The 22,042-nt window shown below is 38.9% G+C and overlaps 1 protein-coding gene across 2 annotated transcripts; it reads right to left on the reverse strand.

Moving 5' to 3' along the window:
* Positions 1–253: 253 nt before the first annotated feature.
* Positions 254–19,286, reverse strand: wdr24 (WD repeat domain 24). 2 transcript variants are annotated; one of them, XM_063057481.1, is made up of 10 exons: positions 19,254–19,286; positions 14,172–14,999; positions 12,931–13,108; positions 9,644–10,313; positions 8,598–8,710; positions 8,164–8,273; positions 6,976–7,080; positions 6,157–6,491; positions 4,074–4,258; positions 254–2,181 (listed from the first exon to the last, which is right to left on the reverse strand). In XM_063057481.1, the coding sequence occupies exons 2-10, from the start codon at positions 14,650–14,652 to the stop codon at positions 2,013–2,015; spliced, it is 2,346 nt and encodes a 781-aa protein (XP_062913551.1). In that variant the 5' UTR covers positions 14,653–14,999; positions 19,254–19,286; the 3' UTR covers positions 254–2,012. The 2 variants fall into 2 exon arrangements, with proteins under 2 accessions (XP_062913551.1, XP_062913550.1); XM_063057480.1 differs by having other exon boundaries at positions 6,157–6,494.
* Between the last annotated feature and the right edge of the window lie 2,756 nt (positions 19,287–22,042).

A 22,042-nucleotide genomic window follows, 5' to 3' on the forward strand; every position in this document is an offset into this window, starting at 1 on the left:
CCCAATAATACAACTTAGAGGTGTGTAAAGATTTGTATCTGCAACTCAATAAAGACAAAACAGGCATAGAACACTAGCAGCACAGAAACAGATTTTTAGACCCATTGACCTTAACCTTGACCTGGACTATAAGCCCTCCGTACCCCTCCCCATCCATGTACTCAAGGGATGGGGGGGGGGGGGCGGGAGAATCAGGATCTCAAATTGGAAAAGCAACCAAAAATGAAGCAAGATGATCAAAACCTTGGTCAGAGGTAGACTTTAATATGAAATTGTCCAGAGATTTGTAGTGGGTAGGAGATAAACACATATTGACCACCGGTACTTTTATTTACTGTACTTTATGCATTTTTTTTACAGCAGTTACTTCAGAAAGGATTCAGAATCCAGAATGTAAAATAAACTTTACATAAATAGATTTCAAAATATTCTGGTCTTGAGATAATATTTTAATACAAGGAAGACTATTTTCACCTTTTAATGAACCTTCAATCTCTGCCACAGCATCACACTCCACCAGATAACAAATACAAGTTATCTGGACTGCAAAACTTAAATATTTCTTTACAATTCCAACACAGTAGAAGACCCTACTTATGTGGAATGTAATCTATTGACACAATAACATTTGATTGAATATATTCAAGAAAACTTCAAAGAAATTTTCATACTCAAGAAAGCCACTCAAAGTCAAATAGATGCCTATGCCCAATGCAATTGAAGAGAAGATTAAGTACTATTTACTGAATGTCATGCTGCATAATTGGTTCTTTTAAGTTCCACTTTATTCTACCACAGGCTGGCTATTCCAATTTTATTGCATTTTCTAAAATGTGGCAGCAATTAGATGTATTGCAACTGTCTCATTTGGGGGTAGGCACAATAGGGTTGAATTTATAACGCCCCACGTCAGATTATCAGTTCTTTGGTTGAAATAAAATATTGAATCACTGTTGATACTCCAACCAATGGGGAATGATATTCCTGAAACTTACTGTCAGCAGGTAGGAGCTTTATAACTAAATGTTTGTTACATGCCTGATTTTTATGATGCTACATGAGCATTCTGGCCAAGGTTCAGAGCAAACACAGAACATTTAAAATATACACACTATATTGGTAAATAAAATAAACATTTTACAGTTTGAAAAACTACATACCAAATGTCCAGATGTTTATATTATCACATGATCCACTATGGCCTACATTTATCTTTAGTGCTGAATTGGAGAGTTCCTAAATTTCCCAATTCTAAATCCCTTTTACAAAAAGTCCAAAACCTGACATTCCATTCCAATAGTAGCTTGTGTACAAACTATAATACTATACAAAAGGTAGTCAACATCCTTTTTAACCGGGGATAAAATTTTATTCTTTATAAAGATGTGAATGTTGACTCCAAATAAGGTCAAGCAAAATACTTAAATGTCGTTGATGGCTTTATTATATGATTGAAACTATTTCATCTGTGTTCTGCCTGATCACTATACATGTAAATAAATTCAAGGCTCAAAAATATCAAAACAATTGGACATGAAGTTAGTCCTATGTTAAAACAGACATTACACCTACTTACATTCCAATCTGTACCAGCTGCTTTCATTAGCATCATAATAGCAGAGCTTGCTACTCGCAGTCTGTAGGAGATAATTCATTACTTATCTGAGAAAGAGCCAATTGAGCATTTTGCCATCAATGACCTGTTTTCGCTAGTGACTACTGCCTTTTGATTTTGGTATATTCATGGCAGCTCCTTGTGACAGCTGCATGGCCATATCACCTCAAAACATACAAAACTAGAGAAAATAACAAAACCTCAGATTTTCTGCTAGGAACTTAGCTGTAATTTTCTGTAGTGAATGAATTAATTAATTTTCATTTTATCTTTTTTTTGGAAAATGTGATATTCATTTAAAACACTTTCAACAGTGGTCCCATTTATTGAGAACCACAGATTACAAAATCATCTGTTGCTTGCTGAATGTTGAGTTGAGATTTTGAGCTCTGCCTTCTCAGGTATATTCACACAGATGGCCGCACCCAGCTGGGCAATATGGACTAGTCCTCAACCAGTTCATGATGTGCTGCAAGTGTCCACCATGGCTACATCCTTGGCACCAAACAAACAATCCTCTTACAACCTGATGGCAAACAGCACACATGCTGGCACACTGGCGGCACCTAAAAAAAATGAGAGATAGCACACATAACATTGACAATTACATCATATTGAGTGCATATAGAGCTCAGAGTATCCACAGATACATCTTCCCATTGTACCATCAAAAACATGGCAAGGGACAGATGGCACCCTGGGAAACAATACAATTGACACAATTAAGGCTAATCTGTTTACTGTAACATCAAACTTTCAGATTTTTATTCAATAGTAATTAATTAATAAGAGAATGATTCCAAGAATAAAAGGTTTAGGAGCATTGGATGACTCCGAGCCTGTACTCACTGGAGTTTAGAAGAATGGGGATGGGGAGGGAACCTCAATGAGCCTTATCAAATATCGAATGCCCTTGATAGAGTGGTCATGGAGAGAATATTTCTTATCGTGGTACCAATGGGCACGGCCTCAATAGAAGAATGTCCCTTTAGAATAAAGAGGAGGTATTTCTTGATCCAGAGGGTGGGGAATCTGCAGAATTCATTACCATAGACAGCTGTGGAAGCAAGCCACAGGGTATATTTAAAGCAAAGGTTGATAGGTTCTTGATTAGTAAGGACATCAAGGTTATGGGGAGAAGGCAGGAGAAGGGGGCTGACAGGGATAAAAAAAAATCAGCCATGATTGGACGGTGGAACAAATTCGATGGGCTGAATAGCCTAATTCTGCTCCTAGGCCTTATGGACTAACACACTGTTAATTAAACTTGACTCCAATTTGAGAAAGGCAATAATTAAATAAAAAGTACTACATCATCTCCACTCAGGACAAAACAATAGCATCGTATGATGAGACGCACCCGTTCATGAGACGCACCCGCTACTCTTCTCACTAAAGACATTTGTTGTAATTATTATAAACAGTAATTCATGGTCATATTGTTTAGGATAAAAACAAATATTATAATAGAATAATCTACCTATTCAGGCATTAGGGCATGACTGATACCAAGATCAAGAATGTGATGATGTAACTAGTCCTTACACTAGAACAGCTTGCTACAGCACTATCAGTGTTATATGCATCTCAGATCTACTAGAGAAAGCAGTGCCCATTGTTGTCGTCTTGCTCCAACCCATCAGTCATGGATTCAAAATCAATTACATTTTAAATACCATCTTTTTCCAGCAACCAAAAATGGAAGGAAGAGAATTACAGCTTCATTCATCTTTCTTTTTTCAAGATGGTACTTATGCTCGTGAAATTCACTATATTAGATGTAAATAAACAAACATGCGATTGTATGATCACAACAAATTATAGAAGTCTCTAAGAATGGAAAACTTGCTACTTCCACCACTTCCCAGGTTGGCACGGCTTGATTTGTCATTTTTGGTCTAATGTTTCCATCCTAAACCTCAAAATTATTAATTTTCTGCTTTAAAAATCTTGACTAATTTCTCAGTGAAAATCAAAAGTTGCCTTAATGTTAGGTGATTTGAATATGTTAAATACACTTGCAGTTATAAAGTGCCTTCACAACTTTATATTATACCAAAAGTTGATGAGAATGCAAAATAACAATTTCAACTTCTGGTGCTAAAGATGTTTTTGTCAGTTTCGGGCAAAGAATTTTTTTTAATTTAAAAAAATTCAGTAATGAACTTTTACAGGAAGTCAATGTCAGGCAGCATCTATGAAGAGGAATAAACAGTTGATGTTATGAACCAAGACTTTTCCAAAACATTGACCGTTTATTCATCTCCATAGATGCTGCCTGACCTGCTGAGCTCCTCCAGTATCTTGTGTGTTGCTCTGGATTTGTAGCAGGATCTCGTGTGTTTATGTAGTAATTAAATTTTTAGCTTGCCCCAGCACAATTTAATGATTAGTATTATCAGCTTGTTGCACACTCAGGTTCTGCTTCTCTGTTAGCAAGTGATTAGACATAGCCCACCTATCACAGATCCAGCCCTTGCTGCTCATTGGTCGCTTGCAATTGGTGCAGTTGATGTGAAGAGTGGTTGACGCCTGGTTTAGACAATTGATGGAGCTGCATGTGCTCAGCTTGATCACCTCATTCGAGATGTTCCATAGTTTGAAGCGCTGTAGCAGGTCAATGTATGATGTGTACCAGTGTTCCTGGCAATAAATAATAAAATCTAAATATACAGAGCTATGGTCAGTTTTCTCAGAACAGTTTAGTCAATGCATTTTACATAAAGTAGTTCAGACTCAAACTCAAAAGAGCAGATAATAAGCAATAATAACTTGGAGGGAAGCAACAATATGGAACAAAGACTGAGGAGATAGTGAAGGGAAAGAGCTACATAGGGTCAATGAGGCTGTAATCTGTCAACGGACAAGTGATGGTGCATGAGAAAGAAAAATGAACAAAAAAATGTCCGAACTGATGCTGTCGACAGAAAGATGAGTTGTCTCACTTGAAGCAAAATCCATGAAGCCTGCATGTTGTAGATCAAATCCAGTGGAGGCGGGAGCAGAATGATAACACTTACCATTTTGGATAGAACAAGCAAATTTTGAGATTATTCATGCTCCAAAGCTACAGTTAAGCCTCAAGATAGATGTGAATTCTCAGGAAGTGTGAATAAGCGAGGGAAAAGTAAATGATGAAAGTGACAAGGTTTGAAAATAAGCCTTGTTTATAAATTGTACACAGTCTGATAAAGGCTTCTGCTTGGGAAGAGCAACTGACTCAAAGCTAAAGACAGAGTTAGGACTTTTAGCAAAATGGTATTCACATCCCTGCTTTCAGCTACTGATATCAATTGGTAAACAAGTCCGTGATAGAAGAAACTGCAGTAGATCCAAATGGCAGTAGTGAGAAGTGAGCGTACAAAAGCAAAGATGAGGATAATCTGCTTTGCCTCTTGATTGAATGGAACTTCAGGAGTGGTAAAGACACAGGAGTATAGCAGATGACCCAGGTTCTAGAGAACAAAAAAAACTCGATTGGAGGTGGTCAAAATTATACCAAAAGCATGTCAACATTATTAGCGTTCTAACAAGTTATTACTTAAAGGACTCGGACAAGCACATTATCCTCTATCAAACTGCTTGTATACAGAGGAGAGGGAAAGAGCTAGTAGGCACAAGTAGGATTAAAACCAGAAATACCTAGAGGTTGATACGGTGTAATATTGAATAGGGTGACAAATCAAGTGTAGCACATTGCAAGAACAAACCAGTTGGGGAGACTGGTATAATGTAAGAGTTATTGAAACGAACAGTGCAAGGCAGATGTGTTATTTGTAATTCATTAACATCCTCCACATCTATGCTGGCACTGAAGTCTATATTCATTAATAAGAGAAATTACATGCATGAATTATGTTCAACAGAAACATGGCATATAACACACAATTCCAGGATATTGAATATCTTGTAATTACAACTCTGGCAATACCACACAAAATAAAGGTTAAGTGATTTAAAAACTAATCTAATATAGTTAACCATTAACACAGACAACCTGATATCCAAGCATTAACAAAATTTTAGTTTTGACTATCACCTGGAAAACAGTACAAATAAAGCAGCGTCAAATTTTAGAGGTGATAATGTGGATGAAGAAAACTGAACTATTTAAAGCTATTGTAAATTTTCATTTTCTTCAGAAAGTCTTGAATTTCATATCATAGAGCACTGAATACAGCACAGAATAGACCCTTCGAGCGGTGCCGCCCAAGAATCTCCTGATTTAAGCCAAGCCTGATCACAGGACAATTTACCATAGCTGGGTGGGACAACACTGATTTATGAAAGGGAAATCATATTTGATAAAACTGCTGAATCATAAAAAGTTAGTCAGCAGTATTTCATTGTAAAATTAGGACAGCTTGGTGCACGATAGAGGTAGTTTTGTTGAAGCGAATTCATTTGCAAAGAAATAAACAACACAAATCAAGTTTTCAATACATGAAGTGAAACAGGATCTGACGGCTGTCAGAATTGCTCATAAATCCTGCCCATTTTTAAAGAGAACTCTCTCCCCACATTGTGCAACTAAATCTTACCTGAGTCTGCTCATCAATTTCTTTCCGTATACGGTCACCAAGTACAATGAGGACTGATACAGCCATCTGCACATCTCCCTCTTCTGCATAGTAATACAGCATATCTTTAACAAGGGAATTGAAGTAATCAGCAGGTAGATACGCATCATAAAGTGGCTGTGAGATTGACATAAGGGAAAAGGATTCAATTGGGCTCAGGCACACAGTCTCTGCTTCATTTCCACTGACGTGTGGAGATTCCACTTTATCCTGAAGTGGGTCTGGAACAGGATGGTTATCTATAATTTCATGTCGCAGTGGAAATGCTTCCTGAGGCAAAATATATTCATGTTCCTCTGCTGACAGATAAAGACAGAGCATGTAAGGAAATTCTGGCTTATTAAAGAATTATTAAAGATCTTATTAAAGAATAGCACTTTTATATATGGATAGTAATTTTAACTTATCAATAATTACAAGAAGGGACCAAAGAGCATGTCAAAGTTGTGATATACACAAGTCCTATGTTACTTAGACAAACTGCTATAGTTGCACTGGCTAAAAAAAAAATCAGCCACACAGACTCGCTTGTTGGACAACATCTCTTGATACAACCGATTGGTTGTTCCATCTATTCTTCAGCATCAACCAACTTGTTAAAACAGCTCATTGTAACTGCCACTTGTGTAGAGCTATCAGGAAATCAATATAACAACTATCTATAAATAGTAGTTGCTTATTGGCAAATCTTCTATTTACACCAAGAGATCTCTTCTGACCAGCAAATTAATGTGACACAATGGCAACTCTGCTTGACAATTTTTGCGAAGAACAACTCACCGGGAGCATTATCATGGTCGACCATGTAAAGGTCATCTTCATCTCCTTCCACGTCTCCAAACAGGTAATCTGCAGGCACATCGCTACCTTCTGTTTCCTCATTTTCTGTGGCATAGCAGAAGGAATATCTCAATTGGATTATATACCACAAGGGGAAAAGAATCTTTGCTCATAGAAAGTATTTAATCCATCACTAACAGAAATCATAAGCAGCAGCAGAGAAATCAAACTGAGAAACGTGACAGTCGACAGTTATAGCAGTAATATTAGTACAAAATTTTGAAGAATAGCAGCTGGAGAATAGCTTCCTTTTCACATTTATCTATTGATATACAGCACAGAATAGGCCCTTCGAGTGGTGCCGCCCAAGAATCTCCTGATTTAAGCCAAGCCTAATCACAGGACAATTTACCATAATTGGGTGGGACAACACTGATTTGTGAAAGGGAAATCACATTTGATAAAACTGTTGAATCATAAAAAGTTAGTCAGCAGTAGCAGCAAGTAGCATATTGCAGTTTAAAAACAGGAACGTTTAGAGGGTTGGCAAAGCCATATCCAAGGTACTGTATACAGTTGTGGTCCCTTTACCACAGAAAGGAGGTAGTAACACTGGAACCAGACCATACAAAATTCATCAGGCTAATTCTGTAATGAGAGGATTATCCTACTAAACTGGATCTATATTCTTTAGGATTTAGAAGAATCTGAGATGAACTTTTTGAAACTTAGAAAATAAGAGAGCCTGACAGAAGAGATGTAGAGATGTTTAACTGATAGGAAAGTCTAGAATGACAAAGCATGGTTTCAAGATAAGGGACCATCAAATAAAATTGAAACGTGCAGAAATTTAATTTCACAAAGGGCAATGCATTTCTGGAATTCTTTATGCCAGAGTTATGGAGAATAGCTTATTAGAAGTATTTAAACAATGGATAGGTAAACGTTCGAAAGATTGGAAAATTGAGGGCTATGAGGATCTGTAACAGAAATAAATTGTGGCCTGGCTAGATTAGCCAGTTTCATATGGAAATGCAGAGGGTATGTTTGATGGATCAAGTGACCTACTCATACTTCTGACTTGTATGATTATTATACCAAACCTACAGCATGAATAGATCCAAGTAATACATGTTACAATGCCCTAGTAACAAGTAATTGGATTAACTGGAATCTAATTGCACATACCTTCATTTGCAGAAATCAATGGGTTTGAGGAATCTATGTGATTAACCTCCTGTCGATTTTCAGACTTTCCTCTGGTTTCATTGCCAAGGGGTGCAGAGATCTCCTTAAAACTGTGGAGGAATACAAAACATGAACTTATGAGATTATTCAATATATTAGAGAAGGAAAAAACAAGACTGATCTGAAAATTCAGCAGTTAAGAGTTAAATCGACATGAGGATCTTGAATTAGAATATAATCCATTAAAATAAAAAGTCATAGTTACAGCAAAATATTTATACACTCAATATTGGACTAAATAGCACCAAATAATTATGAAATGAGGCCAAACAGCCTTTTTGCTGTCCATAATAGTGATCTTAAAGAACTACACATTAAAAGCATTATTCCCTCTCCCACCCCCCAAACAACTACATTGCCTCTACTCTTCCCACCTGTTAATAAGAGGTAATCCTCCACTCTTGCCAATACTTTGATTCAAATTTACAGACGAAATTGCACCTGGATTGGAATACACAATCCTTAGCATCGTCCACGTCTGGGCCACCTAGACAGAGGAGGTGAAAATTAAATCTTCAAAGTAACTGATGGCAATGGTGGGCAAGATCTGGCCATGAAATGACAGATTTATTTCACTTCAACAATCTGTTCTCATGGTATTCGAGAGTGCTTACAGTCATCATGAAATAATTTTTTTTTAAAGACCAAAATTAATGGGAGCAAAAATATCCACAAATTTACTAACATTAATTTCAATTTTTTAGCCCAAATTTTAAGAGGACTTGATAAAATAACTTAGATCCCATTCATAGGATTCTATCTTTGACACACTAAAAGAATACTTTAAGATAGTGCTTGGAATAGCTTGGAAGGAATGAGGAAGGCACTAAGTAACTGCAAGCCTACTTTTCACAGCTCTGTTATTTACTACCTTCAAAGTACCAGTTGTTGGGGGATTGGTGTGGGGAAGAACAGGAAGGTGTGTTACAAATAGTCCCATGATTGGGTTCGGGTCAAACTGTGTTTGTTGGAGGTTGCACAGCTCGAAAGGCCTATTCCACTCTGTATCATTACATTAACATAAATATATACATTTTCTTTTTAAATGGTGTCAATGCTTGAGATCTCAGTCATACCTGGAGTCAGGGACCTTCAATTGTCAGCAAACTGTAGAGTCCACGTATCATTTATAACACACTTAACTCAATCAAACATTCTCACAATCCAATTCACTCTGGGTTGCTGTTATCTGTTGTCAGCAGTAACCCCACTAAAGCTCCCATGATGTCACTGCACGTCAATTCATGGCTGCCCTCACTTTTGCCTCAAATGTAACATGTGCTTTCCAGGAGGTTTATACCACTTCGTCTCTGTTTCTGTAGAGTCAGTGCAGGAACAGGAGAAGCCCTGTGGTAATTCCACCTCAAGAAACATTTAACAGGGAAAAGACATATCCACCTTTGACTCAAGTAAACAGTACCTGATAACGATAGCACTCTTTAGCAATTTTTGCATTATGATCACAGAGCTCAGCCAGTGAGCGGCCAGTTAGAAGATACTGCTGTGCCATGTTGACAAACCAGTACATGGGGCTGCTGCCCTGTTCCGTTTCAAACACATTAAGAGCACTGGATACATTTGCAAATTGCTCCGATAAGTCAGGCTTCTTGAAGAAAAAAATGGGATAACGCCTATCACCACTATAGGTTTTCCGATTTGAATCAGTAGTGAACATGCTGTCTTTTCCTGCAAAAGCCAAATCTCCAAATAACCCATAGCACAATCCCTCCGGATTAGCACGATCAACAGGCCGACTGGCATCTTTGAACATGTGCTGGTACAATGTACTGTCTTTTGATCCAGAAAGTAAGTAGTAAGGGTCATGATTATGGCGCCACATAATTCCTGTGGTAACATCCTTGTGCTCTTCAAACATTGCAAATGGAATGTATGGACGGCGAATATCCCAAACGTAGATGTTGTGATCTACCATCATGGAGCAGGTTGCTAGATGGTACTTCATTTCTGGTCGCCATTTCACACGAGCAACTGATGCAATAGTCTGCACACAGTAGATCTCCTTGGCCCTGTTTGTAGTCATGTCCCACACTTTCACCATTTTATCCCGTCCTCCTGTAGCTAACCATCCCCTGCAAAAAGAACATTAAAATATATATTTAAGTAAATTTATAGGACATGGTGTCACTGCCAAAGCCAACATTTATTGCCATTTCCCAGGTCTGAAAATAACTGCATTTTATTATTTACTTATGGTGATTGTTAAGACTTGTCTGCAACTTGTTTAACCCCACAAAAAAAATTAAAATGGGATATGCATTGTACAGTTTAATGTTGAAACACTGCAATACTCGTACATCTGGTAAATGTTGCAGGATCACTTTAAAGGCATGTGTACTGGAGAAGCCAGCAGAGTTTCGGTTAAATGCAGATTTTTCCTATTAGTGAAGTACAGAGTACTCAGAGATTTGTGCTCGCACCTCTTTTTTCAATTTAGTCAAACACTACAAAACCAAGAAGCCCTCTGAAGAAATAGATCACCATTTCAGTTTCCTTTGCTGCATCCCCATCCCATCCACATTCCAAAGGTGCCCAGATTAGTCCCAAATCACATACTTTTCTTACTTCTCTCCTCTCTTGCTTCATGTCCTATCCAAGTTCATTTTTCTTCAAGAGAACTAGTTCCTCAGCCTTGTTCCCATTATACAGCTAACCATATAATTTTCCTTCCTGGCTTCAATATCAGCTAACATTCTTAAACAATTTTCCCCTTAGATACAGTTCTCTTCTTCAATTTTGTTGTCATCATCTCTTTTCTCAAAGTAATCCTCTACACTGGTAAGAATGCATCGCTCCCCTTTTCCAATCTTCTATCCATCTCCAAGAACTTAAATGTGCACTAACCCTCCAGAGATCATGGTCATTTTTTGTTCAAGGCATTTCAATTATACTTTCCCTACCGCAGTATTGGAACTGGTCTCATCCAATTCATTAATGAAACAATATCTAATTGTGAAAAAGATAATCTATCTGACCTTAACGTTCTCAATGCGTCAGCAGCTCAAGCACATCACCAATACTTCCCCCACCATCATGCCATTGGAAAGGACTACATTCACCTCGTTATATTGTCCTTATTCATAGAGAATCACTTGAAATGGCTTCTTGGCACATCTAAGGCTTCACTACTGACATCCACAAATAGTTATTCTTTACCCTCTCTTATTTCTGAACTCCAGCCTAGTATCTGCTACCATCAACCTTCTTATAATTCTGGTTCTCTTGATCGATCCCAAATTTAATTCTTTTGGTAGTCATGCCTACAGTTGTCAAATGTCCAAAAATTCCCTTAAGGCAGTCCTTAGAAACATCCATATCACACAACCAGGTCCCAGGTTTTAAAAACAAAAAACACAGAAGTTAAAACAGTACGGCAAAGTTTAGGCCCCTTGGCCCATGATGGTGTGCTGGCCTTATAACCTACTCTAAAGTCAATCTAACCCTTCCCCCCTCCATAGCCCTCCATTTTTCTATCATCCACATGCCCATTTAAGAGTCTCTTAAATACCCCAAATGTACATGCACCACCCCTGGCAGGGCATTCCACACACTTACTACTCTGACATACTTTCCTCCGTTTACCTTAAAATTATGCACCCTTGCCCCCTCATATTAGCTATTTGTTTAACAAAAAAACTGATACAAGGAGGCATAATTTATCATTAAACAAATTATTTTTCCTTGAAGTGCCTGGGACATATTGTTACATTAAGGGTGCTATATTAATAGAAGCGGTTGTTGCATTTAAGAAAAGCATCCTCAGTATAGCAAAATGTTACATCACATACAAAAGTTTATCAAACAAAAGTTAACACCAAACCACGCGATAATAGTACAGTTGGTTAAAAGGACAAGCTTAAAGAAATAAGTTAAAAGAGATCATCTGAACTGAGGTGCCAAAGCTTAGATGGAGAATTTTAGAGGTTAAACCCAATTCAGTTAAAGCACAGCCACTAATAACAAACCAATAAGAATGGAAATGGAGTAAATCAGAATTTGGGGAGTGCAGGGATGTCAAATGTTTGGTAATGTTTCAATATGATGACCCAGCACTTTTTTACATGTGAAGGAACACTGATCCAACTTCTTCTGCTGCTCACAACAGGAAAACCCTCATCTCCAATTAGACTACTTGTTTTTCTTTAAACCATCCCAAGTACAGAAGATATCAATGAATCTTTCCACCTCCCTGCGGTTCTCCATCTGTAGAATTCTGATTGTAAACCTTTGAATTGACAGGAGGGGCATCCAGATTGGGCAAGTTCCAATTCGAAAAATAAGAATAAAGTACAAAAACCATCTGGGCACCCATTAGTAAGCCTCTTCAATGCTGCAGCTTTGCCAAGAGCCAGATCTAGCTGCCTCTTACACACCACTGCACAAAATTAAGAAGCAAGAGATAAATGGAGAAAAATTTTAAAGTGCTATGAGGGAAAATGTAAGAAGCTTAAAATAGTTTCATAGGAATTATTCAGCCCAGTTACAATAAAGATAGGGAGACATTTAACAAGGTTTATTTGTTGGAAATTTGAATGATGTTGAATAAGAGATTTGTACAGTCATCAAAATTTCAACAATGAATGCAAAGGGAAACTCAGAAAAGCAATAATTAGCATCGTCTTTCAACAAGTAGTTCTTAATAAGATTCTAAACATGAACACCAAACATTTCAAGTAGCACTCTACTCACTTATCATCTGGGTGCCAATCACAGCAAAAAACAGGTCCATTATGTGCTGTGAACATGCGTTCATATCTATCCGGTCGCCTTATGTCCCAGAGCTGAACATTGCCATTTTCAAACGAAGCAGCAAATGTGAAATAGTCTCTGACACTGAACTGGACATCACGGACACTTTCTGACTGACCTATAAAAGATAGAAGTTCCATTCTCAAAGTCAGTAGAATAGGTTCAACATTAACATCCAATAATACATGGCAGAATACATATACTTAAAGCCAATGACTTTGGTCAAAGTACATAAAATCCAAAGTTCCATGGAATGTCATCCATCATGCAAAATTAGCAGCAGTTCTAGATTTCAGAAGAGTCACAGACTAGAAAGTAAAGCAAGCAAGATTGTCTACTGTTAGATGTATGGGTGAACTATACACAACTTAATGATTTTCCCTTCAAGGCTCTGTTACTTTGGAGCTATTTTCCATAAAGGGAGTTGTACTTAAGTTATACTCACTTTAATATGACAAAAACAAGCCAGTTTGATAAATTTGGTTTTGTACTTAAAAAGAAATTGACCAAAAATGATTAATGGGTCAATATATGCACACAACTGGAAATTAGCACCATTTTGTACAATTTTAACAGTTTTAGAATCAGTCTTTTTTTCACTAAAACCATATTATTCTGTAATTATTGTGGCCCTTCTCTACAAAAGATGGAAAGGAGACTGATTTACTGGAATGTGATAAGAATTGGATCAGATCTTCTGCAGTCAAACAATCTATTAAGTATGAATCTCCTGGGACGTTATGTTTGACAAGATGGGAACACCAATGAGTGCCAAGAGCCTTGAAGCACTGGCTCACTTAAGAGCCGAGATTCAACCCAATCACTTGGCTAGATATAAGCAGCATAGTATTACCAATTCGTTAATGCTAATATAAATAGCATGGTCAGTATTTTAGTTTTTTTTAAAATCACAATTCCTATATATAAACAAACAAATGAATGACTGACTGCATTTCAGAAGCATTTCATTACCTCTAGAGCATTTTGGGTTAATGAGGACATGAAAGGCTTCTTTTTTGCTATTCCATCTACAGCTCATTTAAAGACAAGGAAAGTAAACTTACAAAAATAATGAAACATAAGAAATTATATTTTAAAAATGTTAGTGCTTATAAAATACATTAAAAAATAAATCTGCAAATGATCTCGTTTCATTGACTTCATTAGAATATATTCTTTACCGGAGAAAGTGCTCACGGATTCCCTTTTCCTGAGATCGAAGCACTTCATGTAGCCATCTTGGGAGCCACTCAACAGCATGTGGACCTCGTTGGGATGGAAGCACACCTTGTTAACTGTGCGTTTGTGCTCATTGAAAAGTTGGTCTTGTTTGTTGCGAGATTGCTTGCCCAGATTCCACGTGACCACAGCTCCATTTGTGGCTGCTGTCGCCAGCAAGGTCTCGTCTATCTGATGCCACACCACATCCGCACAACTGAAGTTCAGAGAGAGCTTGCGCCCAACTCGAAGATTGGCCTTCTCCACAAATTGTTCCTCCTCGAGGGAATAGATTTTGAAAATGTTGCGGCCAGCCACCACCACCTGGGCAGCATCTCTACGAACACTAATAGCATTTGCAGGTGCATCAAGATGGCAGAACATTGTTCGCCCTGTAATGGCTGTGCCACTCAGGGCAGTGGTCACTCTTGCCATTTTGTCCATGGAAAAACCAAGTAGTTCCGGTATCGTAGCAGCTGCAATTATCAATTCCTTCAGCCTTGCCAAACTAATCAAAAAACTATGATTACACAGTGGTCAGTCCTTATCAATAAGTTAGCTCATCTGGTAATATTGTACAACTATACAGATATTGATAGCTTTTGAAAAATGTGAAACCGGTATTATTTCCATGTTGAAGAGCATCCGAATTTCAAACATCGCATTCAAGACACTTTAAGCAGCAACCCTTGCTCAAAAGAGCATTGCAAAAGTAGGTAGATGATAGTCAATGCCAGTGTAGAATTTAGTGCCGACAGAGCCAAATCTGCAATGATCTCTTTGTTAAAAACCTGAAAGCAAAGAACAAGAAAAATAATTCAGTACTTTGGCCACATCACACATCAATATCTAAAGACATTATATTTACCATCCAGATCATGTGCTTCCACATCATCTTCCTTTGATGGGAGGATAGGCAGTTTGTTCAATAAATAATCACATGGCTCCACTGAATTTCAAACAGCAAAAGATATCAAAGGAAACGTTAAAAGAAAACCTTTATACATTTTTTTCACAAGATGACTGAATATAAAGGAATCCAAAAATATTCTATAGACATATGGATTACAAGAGAGTTGCAAAAAGAGAAATGTAACTGATCAAAATAAAATAAATTTATTTAAGATGGCATAGGGCATGACTGATGTACTTAATGCTGAAGGAACCTCTTAAGAGCCTCTGACATTGAAACTCTAGGTGGGTAAAAATTGATAAAGAGCAAATCCTGGAAAAGCCATCTGAAAGGAACTACAAAACCCTGACTACTTTCTCTCAAACATTCATAGATTCAGAGGTAGCACCTGAGGATTGGAAAACAGCAAGTGTTATACCATTCTTCAAAAACAGATGTACGGATGAACATGTAACTACAAACCAACAAGCTTAAACTCAGCGGGAAGGCAAGTTGTAGAAACAATCTGGGATAACTTTCATAAACACCTGAATATCTGTGATTTGATTAAAGAAACACAGTATAGATTTGTTAAAAGTAAATCATTACTAAATTGTTAAGACGTTTTTACAAATAACAAGGTCAAGGAGGGAAGCACAGTTGATGCAACATGTATGAATTTCCATAAGGCATCACATGAAAGACCGATCACCAAAAGCAAAGATTGTAGAATAAAAGGTGCTGTAGCAGTTTTGATCGAATATTGGCTTTGAAACAGGAAATAGTGGCTGTGAAATGTTGTTTGTCAAATTTGAGCTAAGTATTTACTGGAGACCTCCATAGGTTGACACATAAATGCCTTAAAAGTTGTGTGAAGAAAATAAATTCCAAATCTGCAGGTGACAATAAAAAAAAAGAGCATAGTGAAATCTGAAGAGGGAAACAATAAACTTCAAGTGGAATAATGAAGCATCACAATCCAGGGATAGAGAATGAATATGTTCAACAAAAGAGTCAAGGTAACGTGATTGTTGTTAAACATAGAAAACCTACAGCACAATGCAGGCCCTTCGGCCCAGAGTTGTGCCGAACATGTCCTTACCTTAGAAATTACTAGGCTTACCTACAGCCCTCTATTTTACTAAGCTCCATGTACCTATCTAAAAGTCTCTTCAAAGACCCTATTGTATCCACCTCCATCATCGTTGCCAGCAGCCCATTCCACGCACTCACCACTCTCTGTGTAAAAAACTTACCCCTGACATCTCTTCTGTACCTACTCCCCAGCACCTTAAACCTGTGTCCTCTTGTGGCAGCCATTTCAGCCCTGGGAAAAAGCCTCTGACTATCCACACGATCAATGCCTCTCATCATCTTATACACCTCTATCAGGTCACCTCTCATCCTCCGTTGCTCCAAGGAGAAAAGGCCCAGTTCATTCAATCTATCCTCATAAGGCATGCTCCCCAATCCAGGCAACATCCTTGTAAATCTCCTCTGCACCCTTTCTATGGCTTCCACATCCTTCCTGTAGTGAGATGACCAGAACTGAGCACAGTACTCCAAGTGTGGTCTGACCAGGATCCTATATAGCTGCAACATTACCTCTCGGCTCCTAAATTCAATTCCACGATTGATGAAGGCCAATACACCGTATGCCTTCTTAACCACAGAGTCAACCTGCGCAGCTGCTTTGAGTGTCCTATGGACTCGGACCCCAAGATCCCTCTGATTCTCCACACTGCCAAGAGTCTTACCATTAATACTATATTCTGCCATCATATTTGACCTACCAAAATGAACCACCTCACACTTATCTGGGTTGAACTCCATCTGCCACTTCTCAGTCCAGCCCAGTTTTGCATCCTATCAATGTCCCACTGTAACTTCTGACAGCCCTCCACACTATCCACAACACCCCCAACCTTTCTGTCATCAGCAAACTTACTCATCCCTCCACTTCCTCATCCAGGTCATTTATAAAAATCATGAAGAGGAGAGGTCCCAGAACAGATTCCTGAAGCACACCACTGGTCACCGGCCTCCATGCAGAATATGACCCGTCTAAACAAAGTGATTATGGTTTAAAGCTGGATAAGTAAACAATATGTATTTATCCAGGGAAAAGAGTTTACAGAACTGTGGGGGGAGGATAGAGAGTGGGATGACTGGATTGCTGGTATACACCAGAGCGGCCAAGTGGTGACCTTGCATTTTGGAACCATTCTGCAAAGATCAACTGTTATGGCACACAAAGCTTATTCTGGCAGATGCAGAGAGTAGTCTGGATCTCAAAACAACATACATCGATACGTATTGATCATACATTTGATGAAAATGCAATAAAATCTGCCAAAATGGGAAACACTTAACATCAGCCAAATAGAAGCAAAGCTAAACCTAGTCTGAATATCAGTGCTACCATCAATCCACACATAATCCATTTCCCATTAGAAGTAGCAATATGCTGCACCACCTGTACTTCACATATATTAAACTGCTATCATTTCTTCAATTTTGTGAAGTGTTTGCAGCAACATCCAAACATCTATATAAAAAAACCACAAAAATCTGGGAAACCCTCAGAGCAAATAACTAGAGAAACAAATCATTGTTTTCAGTTCTTCCAGATCTTAAGATCTTTGAGCTAAAATGTTAACCCAGCTTCTATTTCCACATATGCTGTTTTACCTTATGAGCATTTCCTATCTTTTTTAAACCGTAGATTACAAGCATCTGCAGATTTTTAATTCTCCAAACAACAGTTACTAACGGGCAGTTCAAACTGCTGGAAATGGCCCTTTCATCCTCGCAAGATAAATTTCAAAGCTATTAAATACCCAATCCACAGCCTTGTTAAATCTGATGATATTGGCATTCCTACAAAATCTGATAATTCACAGTTATGCAACCGTAAATTCCTGTCCAGGAAAAATGCATCTGGGAACAAACATGCCATGTGTTACATGCAGTTCACATTTCCTCCCATGGGATTGAGGTCATGTCATAAATAATTGCAGAACTCCTGTATTAATGAGTTCAGCATATGATAAGTGGAACATTGTTCATACATTAAAAAATGTTAAGACAAACAATGTCCGCATTCCCAAGTAGAGATTTAATTTTTCATTCCAAAAGGGATAGCTGAAAAGGGTTGAAGAATGTTCAGTGACATTAGGCTTCATACAAAATCCAATTTAAAATTGCCCCATTGTCATTCAAGTAACTCCAAAGTTAATTTCTGAGGTAAGAAAATAAAAATCCCAACAAAATAAATACTGGAAACACACACAAAATGCTGGAGGAACCCAGCAGGCCAGGCAGCATTAAGGAAGTTCCTCCAGCATTTTGCGTGTGTTGCTTGGATTTCCAGCATCTGCAGATTTTCTCTTGTTTGAAAATAAAGACTGGAATGATGAGTTGGAGTGGGTGTGTGGGGAGAGGAGGGGCAAGAAGAAAGGGGCAGTGAAAACGACATTATAACATTTTGAAATTTAGGAGGTATCTGTTTTTAAAAAGATCCATTTTATTTAACTGTCAAGTAAAACTGTAAAGCAACTTTTGTCTTAAAGCCTAACATACAACATAATGGTTAAGCTGCTGTTTTGCAAAAGCTGGGATAGAAAACTGGAAGTTAATAAAACTACTTACTGAAGCCATTGCAATGCAGTAATAATACCTCAATTGCTTCCTTAGCTTAATTGCCAATCTTCATGAACATGATTAATACTCGTGAACAAATAAACGAAAAATATTGAGGGAGCGAGAGAATGGAGGAAAATAGACAGGTCAACTCAAGTTTGCACCGGTCAGCAGATGGGAGTGAGCGTCTTTTGGACAAAGTATCGTCACAGCAGCTGTGGCCTGGTCACGTGCAGCACAGCTGTAACTTCCATCCCCAAGAGGCAGTCCCGTCCCCAGCATAACGGAAAATAAATACCCTCGGTCACCAAAACAGAACCTGAAGCCGGCTTCGAACTTTAGGTTACATAATCTCGCCATGCCCATTTTCACTGAGGCATCCCCCTCGAACGCCTGTGACCCTGTCAGCTACCTCGTAGGCTCTGGGTGAGTTGAGAAAGCCAAACAAGAATTCCATCCAGCTGTAACAACAAACATTGGCCCTTCTCCTTCACTACACACGTAAACTCACCTTCTCCTTTCTGCCATATACCGGAAACCGTCGCGCTATAGGTTCCGCCTGCCGACAACGTTCCGCCTGAACATCGGAGATTTTCGTTCCTCTTACACCGCGGCTTTCACTGAGACTTTCCCTTACTGGCGGTAGCTGATCCGGTTGAAGTCGAACCCTAGTACACAGAGATGCCCCACTTTGCGCTTTACAAACGGCTCTCAGCTCAGGGTGACTCCAAGTAATAGAGACTACAATTCCCACCAATCTCCGCGACTTCCCGAGGAGCGCCAATTTCAAACGTCCGACTGCTAGAGGCTGCCGGGACCTGGGCTTTGTAGCCATGGTAACGGCGAGTTGTGCCGGACAGTGGGGAAGGAGTACATGCAAAGGCTGAAGGCGTGAGAGTCCGTGAACAGGTTCAAGTTACATTTACGGACTCATGGGGTGTGGTTTTATGAGCTACTGTATTCCTATGTTATATCGAGTATCCTGTTGTACATAATACTTATTATAAATTGCACATTTAGACGGAGACCCGTAACGTAAAGATTTTTACTCCTCATGTATTTGAAGGATGCAAGCAATAAAGTCAATTCAATTTAATAAAGCCTCGACCCTGCCTCCTGGACAAAGCGTCTACATTGAGTAAAAAGATTGCAATGAGAAGCATCTCTTAAGTTTTAGCAATCTGTGATCCAGAGCAGTAACTCTTCAAATTAGTATTGACTTTAAACAGAATAGTGATACTATAGGCGGCAAGATATGAACTGAATTAATGAAACTTCAGGCTAAACGCGGCTTTAAAAAGAAACTGCAGTGGAAGTTATTAAAATGCAGTCATCTTGGTGCTAAAAGAAAACAAACTTCTGGAGAATCGAAGCATTCGAGGAGAGAAATGGGTAATTGACATCCATTTCTAATACGTAGACCATTTCTCTTATTAATAAATGTTTATTGAAATAGGAAATATTGGGCTAATTTCCTCTCACGAAGCATTCTGTGGCTGTACCCTTGCTAAATTCACTGTGATAATTTATCAATGTCTGTTTGATAACAGCTTCCAAACCTGCAGCCTCTAGAAGCGAGGATGGCAAGATTTGAAGAGATAGAGAATATTGATCACAGAGGTGGGTAGGGATTATAAACTATGTGAGAGAATTTTAAAATCCCGGCATTGACAAGCAAAACTCAAAAGTCCTTTTATGTATCTTGTCGCCAAAATTAGAACATTGCTTTGAAGTCTCAAAGCCATATTGTTTATTCTGATACAGAAACACATAATATTCTACAAAGTTTCTTCATCCACGTGTCTAATTTCAAAAAGCTAAATAATTTAACAAAATGTATGTGGATACTTTAAACACAACGAATAACAGATTAATACAGTAGTTATAAAAATAAGTAGGAAGAAGCATTGCGGCCGCGAAGACAACACATTTCACGACCTATGCCGGTGATGTTAAACCTGATTCTGAAAGTGGGCACTGAGCGGGGCAACATCAGTGGTGAGCGAAACAGTTAATGTTTCAGGCTGATGACCGTTCATCGGGGTGAGAAAACAAGTTTGTTCTAAGCTGCAGAGAAAGGCTGGTTAGAGAAAAGAAAGGGAATATCGTGGCAGCGTCAAGGTTGCCGAGATCCCACGACGCGTTCAGAGTCGTCTCGTTAGAAGACAGGTCGGGGATGATAGTTGGAGATAGAGGGTGATAGCGGAGTAGCGGAGCCCCCCGCCTCACTACTCTGTGCCAGCCAACGTCCCCCGCCTCGGCCCGTTCCGCCTGACTGTGTTTGGCCCGTCTCCCTCTCTTCTCGCTCCTACCATCCGGCAAGGGTGCAGGAGCCTTGGGTGCCACGCCGCCAGGATCCGGAACAGTTGTCGCCCTGCAGCCATTAGTCCCTCGGTCTGTCTTTATTCACCTCAGCGCTGAACCCACTCCGCAGCCTGAGAACTCACTTTCGGGGTCGCTGCGGCTCTTGTTCTCAGTATTATTTGTTCACTTCTTTATTATTCGCGTTTTTGCACACTGGATGTTTGTCGGTCTTTGCTGTGTGTGACTTTTCGTGGATTCTATTCTAGTTCAAGGTTGTATATGGTATACCAACTTCGATAATAAATTTACTTTGAACTTTGAATGACAAGATGAAAAGCCTCGACCCATTACGTCGACTGTCCATCTCCTTCTACAGATGTTGCCTGACCCCCTTGAGTCCCTCCAGCAGTTAGTTTTCTGCTCCAGATTCCAGCGTCTGCAGACTCTTAATAACAAAAGATTTGCATTATCCCTCTCGACAGACAGCAGACCCTCGGCACTAGACAGGTACGGTCTGAGACCCAAGATGTAATTCCTGTAGTATTGTCAATACAGTACTGTTAAAGCACTATCGTGTTTTAATAGCAAATAACTACATTTTGCCTCTATAAACATGTCTGGCCCCGATTTCTAACAAGGGTAATATCGGCGACTTTCCATTTTTGCTGCAGATTTTTTTTCAGGCCTCATTATTCCGCAGCCCTATCGCCCGGGCCCATTCTATTGGAGAATTGTGCTTTAGAATTTTAGAACCTGCTAAGAAGACCTGTGCGGCGGACGATATCGTGGTAATGACTGATGTTTCTCCGATATGATTCTACTTGCATGCTCACTTGGTGTAAGGGGAATGTTGAAGATAAGTTTGCTCTGCGGGGCTCTTTCTGCCAGCTGGGGTTGCGGGTCGGTCGTAAGTAACGTGGGATTATGAAACTGCCCGTGTTGTTATTGCTGGGCGTCAGAATTAATATAATAACTCGTACACATCCCAATCTTATC

Source organism: Mobula hypostoma, chromosome 9 (assembly GCF_963921235.1).
Source record: "Mobula hypostoma chromosome 9, sMobHyp1.1, whole genome shotgun sequence".
In the NCBI taxonomy this organism is placed as follows: domain Eukaryota; kingdom Metazoa; phylum Chordata; class Chondrichthyes; order Myliobatiformes; family Myliobatidae; genus Mobula; species Mobula hypostoma.